An 11,998-nucleotide genomic window follows, 5' to 3' on the forward strand; every position below is an offset into this window, starting at 1 on the left:
CAAACATTTTTTTTGTTTTATCATAGCAACATTTTAATTTAGGAAAATAGAAATCCAGCACAATTGGACACACCAGTTCAATTTCTGACAACATTTCATCATCACAAATATCAGATAAATTACTGTATTTGCTACTCTGGTAAAATCCTGCATGTACTTAGAATATTTCTTTATAAACAATGCAGAAAAGACAATTGATAAAAATAGCAGCAGTTTGCATGGCAGAACATATATACAGTATGTACAAGCTCTGGCACCAGCCATCATTGTAGCAGTTTGTTTAACAGCCTTTGAGCTGCTTGGTTCATTGGAAACAAACAGTTGAGGTCAGTTTTTTAAGAGAGTCCTGCTCACTTGGTCATAGACAGGCTGTGTAATGTGGAGGTAGTGGTGGGCAAAGGCTGGCAGAGTGAACAGGGGCAGGGCATGCCGGGGAAGTGCCTGTAGGAGCTGGCTAGGTGCAGGGGGTCCTTCAGAAGGCCCTGGACTGGAGCGTGAAAACCCAGAAAGCTGGTGGATGGAGGAGAGTGCGGGGCTGGGGCTGCAGCAGGAGAAGGTGAGTGATGCTGGAGAGCTGAGGGCGTGCTGGCCACAAGAGAGTGCAGAGACTGGGCCAGAGGATGCAGAGGGTGGAGGGCAGTGGGGGCTGCAGGGGTGATAGCGGAGTGGGCAGCGGTGCGGCTCTGGGCGGCAGCACTGCCGCCATAAACATCCCCCACCAACTTCTTCATCTCCTCCAAGGAGCTGGACAGCATGAGGATGTAGTTGCGAGCTAACAGCAAGGTGGAAATTTTTGACAGCTTGCGAACTGAAGGTCCATGAGCGTAGGGCATGACCTCTCTCAGCCCATCCATGGCCTGGTTCAGATCATGCATCCTTTTCCTCTCCCGGCTGTTGACTTTCAGTCTCAGGTCTTGCACCTCATCCTTGTTGAGCTCAGACCTGTTCTTGGTCTTACCGCCCCCACTGCAGCGCTTCATCCTGCCCTGGCTGGCCTCGCTGTCTGCTCTGTTTTCTTGGCAGTATGTCTGGAACATCTTGTTGGAGAAGAAGCTCCCAGCAGAGTCGTCCACCACCAGGTCTGGGGACGAGGAGCGGCTGCAGATGGAGCCAGAGTCGGAATCCATCTCGGTTCAATTGGGGCACAAATTTAAAAAAAAAAAAAAAAAAAGGTCCAAAAATACTACTCTAAATGCTGGGAGCTAGAGTTTAAATTCTACAGATGCTTCCTGCTTCTCTGCTTTGAAGTTGTTCCAGTTCCCTGTAGTGTCAGTCTCACTTCTCTTAGAGTTTGTGCTGCTCAGTCTGAGATCGGTCTGTCCACAGTGAGTGAGTCTGTCTCAACTGTCACCCACTGGGGTGTATTTATACCGCCGGCATAACAAAGGAACAATAAAGCTGCATAATGAGACACTTAGAGCCACAACCAATTGCAGAAGGGACACACTTAAACACCCCCCCTCCCCAACACACACACACACACACACACACACACACACACACACACCTCCTTCCTGCAGCCCCCACTTCACCTTCCCACACCCACGTTTAACTCACCCAACCCTGATGAGCCCCCTACACATTAACCAAAACAGGGGTATGTTCACATGTTGTGTTAAGCTGTACACCCTGTTAACTAGGACTATGCGCAAACTTCTATTGAAGATACTGGTGCATGTCTGGGGCACGTCCCCCTCAATATTTAGGATAATTTGTTTCCCACCCCACCACGTAAAAAAACAACCAGGCAAAGTAATACATGAGGTAAATGGAAAAAATGAACTATAATTATGCGCAAATATAGGGCTTTGCTCACTATACAAACTTTGAAAGTGAGGTAAAAGTGTGAGTTTGAACCACAGATCTGCTCAATAGTGGAAAAAAAACATTTCTATTGCCCATTCCATAACACCAGATATATGATGCCTTCAAGGCCTTATTTACATATGGTATCCATGAGACACTCTGGGGAAAGGTATGAAGCACCATATGAGGTACTTAAACATGTAAAGAGCAGCGTTAATGGCAGACTAGGTACAATTCAACCAGGAGCTGGAGACAAAAGAGGTCAGATAAATTTGACTTGGCTTCCCAAACAGTCTGTGAAATCACATCACTATCACTGGAAGGGGGTCCTTCAGATGGGGAGGAGGTAGTTAAAAAGATACTAAAGAGTGGGCACAGCATTGTCTTCCCCTAATTCAACCGTAAAGCTACTAGCACTTTCTCAGGTTTTTCTTTCACTCTTTTCTTAAAGTACTTTTTCTTTCTCTTGATATGAAACCGCGGCAGTCAGGAACACAAGACAAACTTTACAGGAGCTGTATCTCAGGTACAGAAGTTTCCATTCTTGACATATAAATTCCTTCCTGACTTCATGTCCAGCATGTATCTGTTGATATAATCTTGTGGCTGGATCAGGCTGACTTTTCAACAGCTCTCTGTCTCTGGTGTTCAGAGGCTGGATTTCAGCGCTCAGCTCAGGAATTTCCTGCCGCCTTCTGCCAAGCAAAGCCTCCAGTGAGGCCACGCTGGAGGGCCAGTGGTTTGAAAATATGATAATACTCATGTGTTACACCATCAGCGGTAGCAGCATAAGAGATTTGCAAAAACATTCCACCTTGGATGCAGCATCGATTCTTGCCTGGAGCACAATAATTGCACAGCCATTATACAAGGTTTTATTGAGTTGGAGTGGAAGAAACATTTAAGAGGCGTCATGTGTTTCCATCATCTGATGGCTCGTTTGCTTTTCTCTTCTCGGTGCACAGTTGGACACCCTGGTTTATATTTACTCAACAGCAGCAGAAGTTCTCCTCTGGCCGTGGGCGTCTTTGTGCATCTTGATGATTGTTCTAGAAACTGTGGAGAGGATTTGAATTTACCACAGACTTGCAATTTGTTTGTGGTTTGTTTGTGGCTTGATACACTCAAACCACCATGTGATTTAGATATTTCTTTATTCTGCCTGTTTATTATTTTATTTTGATATTAACTATGTGTCCATTACTTTATTTAATTTCCTAATGACATGCACAATTGTAAGAACCATAATCAGGGTGGTGTCTGTGGTGCGGCTTTCTCTAGTTTCCTTATACAACATTCACTTATTAGACATGTGACTGATAAATCACCAAATGCAATACAAAACAACATTATCAACATCTCATTCTTTAAAAGAAAGGAGAAAAAAAATACACACTTTCGGTATTCGACAACAAATTCTGTATGCTGTCACCTCCCTTTTCCAGTACACAGTACTCATGCCCTTAAACTGTAATTTGCAAGGTATTACAGTTAGATTACTCAAACTAAGTGGCGTGTTCTAAATACTTTGGATTACTTTTTGAAAGCTTCAAAATCATCTTGCCGAGCTCATTTGTCTAGGAATTTTATTTCATGCCAATAACAACTGTCAGTGTCCTGGCTTTGCAACTCCTCTGCCGTTGTGGTGCGGCAGGTGCACTACACACAATTTTTCTAAAATCTGTTTTTGGGAAATGCGTAAAATGAATTTTACACCGTGTCTTAACAGCAAACAAGCATTGCTCTCTGACTGCATTAAATATGCATTTCTGTTACGTCAAAACATACGTTTTATTTTGTAATATTTACTGGAAATGACATACAACACAGTCAGCAGCAAGAAGGTTGCTGTTAGCAATGGCCATTTACCAGAAACTTTCAGCTCCCTGATGATCTCCCTCCAGCCAGCTGTCACCTGATTAGGCTTTTGCAGTGAAATGAGGAGGTATCATACAGATAGCTCCTCTTTTCAACTTCATGAATCAGCCGCTGCTAGTCTATTGAAGCTTTCACAGCAAGCAACATGACTGAATACAAACAGGGGATCCAGCAAAAGTTCAGCTCAAATCAGCAGCGTTGCCTTGCTTGAAGTTTACATGGACATTCCAACAGAGAATCAAACTGATTTTGTCGCAGACACTCGCTCACATTACATTCAGTTAGGACACAGTATTAGAGCACATATAACAAAAACACATAAAGTAATCCATTCAAGTAATGTATTTTAAAGACAGTAACTTTATTAAGAAAACCATCAATTTAAACTGTTATTGCAATGTAAAACAGTTACTCAAATTTTGTGTTTTTGTTACTTGTATTCTGTTACTTCCAACACTGGTTAACATTTATGAATAACCCAAACACATTTCAGAGTCAATCTGCGTTTCACCTGAACATGTCCATCCATAAACTAAATTTCCAACTGTTCTCAATGAAATTCTGTTATTTGAGAGCAAATCTAGTGGAATCTAAACAAGGCCTCAAGACCAATTCCTTTAAGTACCCAATTTAGATATCAAAAATGTCTCTTCCTTAATGAGGAGCAAGGTCCCCACAGCTCTACTTATTTTGACTGGCATATCTTCTCAGTTCTGTTTAAGGGTAGAGACTGGGGGACTCCTCTCCATGATGTGATGCAGCTGGATCAATCTCTTTTGTGGTGCTCTGCTTCTTTTATTCATTGTGCTCTTGATGTTTCTCCTACATATCCTTTTCCACATGGACACGTAAATAAATAAGCGTCCCACTTCATGTTGTATGAAGTCACTCCTCCCATTTTTCGTACCTATGTGTAGACCAAGTTTGTTTGGTTGTGCTGTTACATAATGCATGAGCCTCATACGTATGATTTCCAAATATAAAATGTGGGGTTTGCATGTTTTAATTTTGATGGACTTGAAGCTCACTTTGTTCTGTGTGAACCTCACTGTGTGTGTGTGTGTGTGTGTGTGTGTGTGTGTGTGTGTGTGTGTGTGTGTGTGTGTGTGTGTGTGCTCTCAAAGTAAGAAATCCTTCTCAAACACTCAAGGACCCACAGAAAGTTAGGAAAGGGAATCAAGAGAGCCCTCAGGACCCCCCACCACAGCTCCATGAGGGGGGCCCCGCAGGGGGCTTTGGCTCAGCCAACATTTAGTGATATTATAATTGGGGAACCTTGAGAGCCAACATGGGCCATTTATTTGGAGCATATGGATTTTTCCATCGTTAGGCTCAGAGCCAACATGGCTGCTGGACTCTCCTCTGCTAATTGGGTCAGGTCCTAATTAACTACGTTGGACACAACACGCCAGATTTCATTCTTTTCCAGTCTTTCAGAGCTTTTAATGGCTGGTTCTGTGCCACAGCTTTCATCGTGCTCTCCACACTCCAAAGAGGAGAAAACAATCAATGATGTTTTTTTAATGGTCTTAATAAATTATCGATAAACTGAGGAAAAATGTGCCAAGTCTGCTCATTAAGTGTACATGAAGTTAGATTAGTGCGATTGTCACTCATAGGAATACAGTGCATCAATGTGAAACAGCTAAGAGCAGTTGCGTATTAGTAAAAGTATCACTAAGAACACATATATGGATCATTGTTGGCTGAATAAAGGGGGTGTAATCAGTCCTTCTCTTACTCCATCACTATATGCATGAGCCTGATAAATCCTATTCTCCTGCTCATTCTTATTCTTATTCATGTGTTTGCTGAGGCAACGGGCCACACAGTGAGACACAAGGATCTCTCAGCTTTGTATTTTACAGATGAAAGCGTAGCCACCCTCCATGTTTCCACATAATCCGCCAATTTTTAACCCTCCATCAGGGTGTTTGACTTTCTTCTCTGGATGCCACCTTTCAGGACCCTTCATCCAATTCAAGAGTTTTTTTTTAGGCTTTATAGACCCCCTCTCTGCGGCCTCACTGGTTGCACTCCAATGAAAGTGCTCAGGTGACCAGAAAATGAGGGCATTATCACAGGCATATGCTTGTAGTGACAGAGGATCAGGCTAGATTAAGGCCTATCATGGCTCAATAAAGCACTAAGCTGAAGAGCAAACCTGCGCTGTGTACCATAAGGCTTCTTTCTCTCTCCGCTGGTCATTGTTTAACAGGATCAGTGGCAAGATCTTCTGTATACACACACTGAGCTTTAATCTGGGCATGTGGTTGAGAGCAGAACCCATAGAGAACGCACAGAAGCTTTTGTTTACCGCCATTTTTCTCAATGTCGCTTAGATATTGAGGCTCAGAGATCAAGATCATAGCAGAAGTGATCAGCAGGAGCAGATATGTGAAATTGGTTTGCTTCATCTATGGATCTTAACGTTTCCCTCTGAGTACCAATGGGGGAGAGAGATATAAAATTGTTTCACAAAGTGTCTGAACGGGCTGACAAGTGTTTCTAAGAACTGAGAGTGCTGCCCTTTGTTATCTCTCACCGCTGGGACAAACTACTCGGTGATTTATTCATTTACACTGCCTGAAACAATTGCATTATCTCGGCCACAACAAAAAGACACAAAGGCGCTATGAAAATCCCCTAGGATGTTTATGAGTCACTAAAGAGTCCAATAACTTTCCCCTTCATCTTTAAGCGGCCACGGAGGGTCACATGCTGTGGAGAGCTGCGGGGCGAGAGGAGTCAGAAGGGGGGATACAGGCCCACGGAGAGATGCTGATTATGGATAGGATAAAAGGAGTCCAGGCCTTCTCCGCTGGAGCTGAATGGGGCTCGGTCAGCAGGCTGTCCCATACACTGACCTGCTCCATGCTGCTAGAACTTCATAAATTACCCCACAATTACCCCAGGGGGACACCGAGGGAGGACAGACAGCCGAGAGGGGTAGAGAGTGAAAGGGGAAAGAGCAGAACCGGTTGCCGAGCAGACCGTCATCAGGAGGTGTAGGGCCCGGGTCCAGATGTTGGCCTTCAGGTTGCTGGGACCCAAATGATGGCGGCCTCCTGAAGACTGTCACTACTAAATGAGAAAGATTCACATCCTAAAGTGAGACTTTGTGCCCTCTAAAAGAATAAATAACATGCTCTTCTTCTTAGAAATGAAAAAAGGTACCCAATAAAATGCACTCAGGAGTTTTACTGTGACAGCCTTATTTGGTTTGGATTGACCAGCAGCTTATTGTGGTTAATGTTAGCTTACATTATTTACGATAATGCTGTAAATTGGACATTACATCACATCAATCAGATTGACTTTATGAGTCTTTTCATTTATCCTTCTCCTACTGTTAACTTTACATTTATCACCTGTGTTTAGTGAAGTTAAGCTCACTAGAGTAAGCTCTAAAGTTAGCAAAGGTCCAAGATGAAACAGCTGCTGTGTCCAAGAACCCTTCCTTATGCAGTCATTCATCACCCCCTATAAAATGGACACTCAATAGTTTTCAGAGTGGTTATTTTTGATAATATATACAATGAAAACAATTTAAAGATACATCTGTGAATTACTCAGAGAGATGGGGGCACCATTTCTGGAAGGATACCTCACTGCTGTTTTTTTTTTTTTTTGTACGTAGTTTTTTAAATTTATTTGGGTGGAGACGGATATCTTAAAAGCTGGGCAAATGAAACCAAACTCATCTGCATGGCTATTATACCAATAGGGTTAAAGGAACCATGTGTCATTTTTAGTAGGGATTTAGTGGTGAGAACTGCAGATTGCAACCAGCTGAAACTTCTCCCGGTTAGAATTTTGTCAGTGCTCTTTGAGATGAGTTACCTGCAGAGGTCTCTTCCTCTCCAAAACAAGTGGACCACGTGATTTAAACTGGTCTAAACATGAATACAAATCAGTGTTTCTTCAATACATGTCGGAGATGGGCTGCTAGCCCAGCACCTGCTCGCCTTTTTTCTCTGATCACTTCAGATCCAGACATTTTAAGAGGTCTTTATTGGAAGCCGAGAGAGAGAGAGAGAAAGAGAGAGAGAGAGAGAGAGAGAGAGAGAGAGAGAGAGGAAGACGCAGAGGACTCTCCTCTCCAACACAAACAGACCTGCTGATTTAAAGTCCATTCTCACTGAGGGAGAATATCTGCACGGATTATTCTTGTGGGAAAATATAAAAGTTGATTTCATGGGTTCTTATGGAAGTTTGCACACCAGGGCGGAACTTTCATGCGGTGAAAAAAGTTTCCGTTCAGACTTTAACCCCCCGCGGAATTCGCCAGCGGAACTACACAGCTGGGCCAATGAAATTGTTTATAGTCGCGCAGACCCAGGAGAGTCCAAAATCCAGTCAGGCAGGACAGTATGGGAGAAAGGTTGATAAACCTCGTTTCACAGCACCCCATCCTTTTTGATTGAAGACGGGATGATTTTATGAACAGTGAATTAAAGGACAATGTCTGGCAGTCCATTGTCCAGCTTGGTGGCTGCGGTGAGAGTGGTAAGTGCTAAAGAAAGTTGATGTTGGCGCTTGTTAAACGTTAGCTTGCTAGGTCACTGCTGCTGCTGCTGGTACTCGCGTCCATGTTCACCCACACCCGCACACACTGTACAGAATTGGAACACAACAACGCGAAATTCCGCACCGCGTCTGTACCGCGCCTGTGTGTACTGTATGGTTTAACACAGAAAAGCGCTGTACGAATATTCCGCAAATCCGTCCCGCATTTCCACATCGCGGCAGTGAGAATGAACCTTTAAACTGGTAAAAACACTGAATGAAACAGTTTCACGCTAAAAAAAAGTGTTTTTCAGACATTTCAAATGTGTTTTCTCATCGTGGAGGGGCTACTAACTACGGTCATAGACATGAAAACATGAATGACCCTATCTGGAGCCAGTGTTTGGTTTGTCTGTTCTGGGCCACTGTAGAAACATTGGGATGCAATATGGCGATCTCCATGAACAAGGACTCCCTATGTAGATAAAAATGGCTCATTCTGTGGTAACAAAAACACAACAATTTGGTCATTTCATTGAAATGAGCTTGTTCAATGAATCAATAGTAAAATAATATGGATTGATTTAAATACAAGGGTAATTATATGTACATAAGAATAAGTGTTTGAGTCTGTAAAGTTGTGATAGATTAGAAAAGGAATTTCAACTGTAACCTGGCAAATCCTAATCAATCAAAAAATCACACACACACACACACACACACACACACACACACAAGCCTGCAAGCCTATACAGATGCACACACTTCTACACAACACACACAAAGTGTATCTGTTCAGCATTGTGCTGGTCACACTTTTGAACAGTTGGCCGCTCACTGGTGCATGGGGGCGGCTTTGTGTCGGCGGTCTGCAGACTTCTGCCACTCTTTGCCCCCCCGCCATCCCCCCTCGTCTCTGTGTTATCCAGCCTGATAAAACAGGGGGACCTGCTCACCCAATAATCTCCCTCCCTGAAACCCAGGCACGACTCCTGCCTTTCATCAGCACCATTGTTTCAGTCTTTTACCTCCACATGTGCTCCTTCACCACGGCAACACATGCACACACACACACACACACACACACACAGCCCCCCCGCTCTCCCTCCCTCGTCTCTGTCCCATCTGTGGATAGGCCTGCCATGTGTCTATTCATAAGGGTGCCGGCGGCGACGCCACTGTATATGGATCGTACATGATGCTGTCCCTTTGTGTGGGGCTCAGTCCTCAGCTACTTACTGCTGACCCCGGGGTCACTGCACACAATAACCTGAGTGTTGGTGGCCACTGGCTATCCTCATTGGCCCGTGATTGACGAGCCGATCAATGGTCAGTGAGAGTGTGTCTTCGCCCACATGTGTTTGGTTTCTATACAGCCACTGCAGACCCATTGAATCAAGTGTGTCTGTTTTTAAGTAATGGTCTTTTGAAGGCATCAGACTTGTTAGTGACACACAATTGAGTTCTTTGGCTGTTATCTTGATGTAGTGAAATGAATAACTGCAATTTAGCTCAATGGGCACACGCCTTGTCTGAAAACTGTGAAAGAAGTGTTTATGGAGCTTTATTGCTGTAATATTCACTTTCTGTATCTCTGTGTATCTAATTGGACTGGCATTAAAGTGCAAAAACTGAATGTGAAATCCTCCATTTGAAATTCTACCAAATCTCCTCAGTCTGTCATTTTCATCTTATCTGTTCCTTTCTTGCTCTTTTGCTCTCTTTACCCCCAGCCTCTTTCTTTCATGACACACGCACACACACACACACACACACACGAAGGGCTCAGGTGGGCGATTATGGACGCACATTAAACCTTAATTCACATATGGCTGGATCTGAATACTGATGAGGAGATCTGCTCCCGTGGCACATTATCATCCAGTGTCCAACATGGCTGTAACATGGACAGCACCCACTGCGGATCTGTGACTGTGTCCCATAGGAGTGACTGATGAAAGAAAAATACACACACATACACGCACACACACACACACACACACACACACACACACACACAGTGACACTCAAACACATAATATGAAGCACAAACTCAGAGTGGCTGTGTTGCTCTGCTGACAAAAAGCAGGCCATGACCCTGTGGTTTATAGACCTCTTGTTGTTTAACTAGTGGAGGGAAGAAGGGGGGCAGTGTTCTTAACGTGTCACACTGATGTCACTGAGTAAAGTTGTTTCATATTTTGGTTCAGATATCACCTTTAGTGATCTCATGTCAGTCTTTTTGCATATTTTTAAGATATAAGACCTGACAGTCATTATCCAACAAGGATTTTAGATAAGAGTCACGTTCAAAGAAGATGTGAAAGGCAGCTAATGGAGTCAGTGGAGTTACCCTTTAAGGACAGGGGTTTTTTTTTTCAAATCTGTTTGAAAACAATACTCACATGTTCACACTGAAAGAGATACTGGTTGCTGTAGTTGTTCTTCCTCTTGATGCTTGCCATGAAGAGACCTCCTCTGATATAAGAGATTAAGGACGCAGTGGTCATCCTGTGCAAAAATACATTTCAGAGTTTAGCCAACGCTGTAGTGAGACTTCACCAGTCTAATTTAGTCTAATCAAATGGGTAAACTCAAAAGTTGCTGTGTTATTAGTGGAAAATTCCCTCTTTGTTTTGCTTTGTTCTTCTGCAGCTCAGCAAGGAAACACAGTGCCTATTTCAAAATTCATAGATGTTATTCCTTTGGTCTTAGACAGTCCAAATATATTAGTGAACAACTTTCTCCCATATCCAAAGCTATGTACTAAACTCTTATTTGTAATGCCATCAAGTATAAAGTGTGGAGCTGCTCCACACACAGTGAATTGGAAAAGATGACACAGAGAGCACCCAGGGGAATGCTCTGAGTATATGGGTACATTTTCTGTTTCAAATCTGAGAACACTATAACAGAGTAAAGTTCATCTGAGTATGGAAAGAAATTTGTAACACAAAACTGCTCTGTGCAGTTTTTTTTTTTTTTTACCAGTTTTAATAACCTAAATATACAATACAACAATATACATTTAAAATAAACATTTCTTTTATTTTTTTAAATTACACTTAATATATTCTATTATCTTGGAGGTTTGTATTATTGGTGCTGCTTGTTCTAATAACTTTTTTATTTGTTGTTGCACGCATTATAATTACACTGTTGTTTGGATGTTATTTATGTGTTTGCTGCCACTCTGTAAAGCACTTTGTGACCCATTTCATCACAGCTATGTTGTTATACAGTTGGTAGCGCAATTATAATCATTACCCTTTGATTATTTTAATCTTTATGTGGTCGCTAAGCAAATGTTATAATGTTATATATGCAAAATCTTCACATATGCAGACATATTACCAGTTCTTCATGAAAAGAGGTACCAAGATTCCTCCCCTCAGAGCAAAGAACAGCAATCCTGTTTCTCAGATACCACACCAAGCTGTGTCATATGGCTGTGTGGCATGAGTGTAGATTTATAGCACCTTTGTTATTGATATCATTCTTTGTCTCACTTTTCCTGTCTCGGAGAGGAACGGGCCTCTAAGTTTGACCCAGCAGACCCTGCTGAGCACAGCATTAAATATCAATACGTGTTTACGAGGGCTCATAAATGCTTGATACAGAGAAGAAGCGATGAAAGAGAGAGCCAAGCGGTGCATTTCTCCCATGTGCATGAAGATGGAAAAATGGGGCAGCGGAGGAAAGGAAGAAGAGAAAAGGAGCACTTCAGGGTATCAGATAATTATCCACCTGTTGCAGCTGTTGTTGGATGGCATTCTGTCTGACAAACCAAACCATGATACGTTTC

General features: G+C 42.8%; 1 protein-coding gene across 1 annotated transcript; it reads right to left on the reverse strand.

Annotated features, from left to right (window-relative positions):
* Positions 1 to 350: 350 nt before the first annotated feature.
* Positions 351 to 1,127, reverse strand: olig4 (oligodendrocyte transcription factor 4). Its single transcript, XM_049596378.1, has one exon. It carries the CDS (start codon positions 1,125 to 1,127, stop codon positions 351 to 353), a length of 777 nt encoding a protein of 258 aa, XP_049452335.1.
* Positions 1,128 to 11,998: the final 10,871 nt, after the last annotated feature.

The sequence above is a fragment of the Epinephelus fuscoguttatus genome, linkage group LG14 (assembly GCF_011397635.1).
Source record: "Epinephelus fuscoguttatus linkage group LG14, E.fuscoguttatus.final_Chr_v1".
NCBI classification, from domain to species: Eukaryota; Metazoa; Chordata; class Actinopteri; order Perciformes; family Serranidae; genus Epinephelus; species Epinephelus fuscoguttatus.

Bases quoted from the DNA above. Each gene is read 5' to 3' on its own strand.
- olig4 (XM_049596378.1), bottom strand. From the start codon at position 1,127: ATGGATTCCGACTCTGGCTCCATCTGCAGCCGCTCCTCGTCCCCAGAC.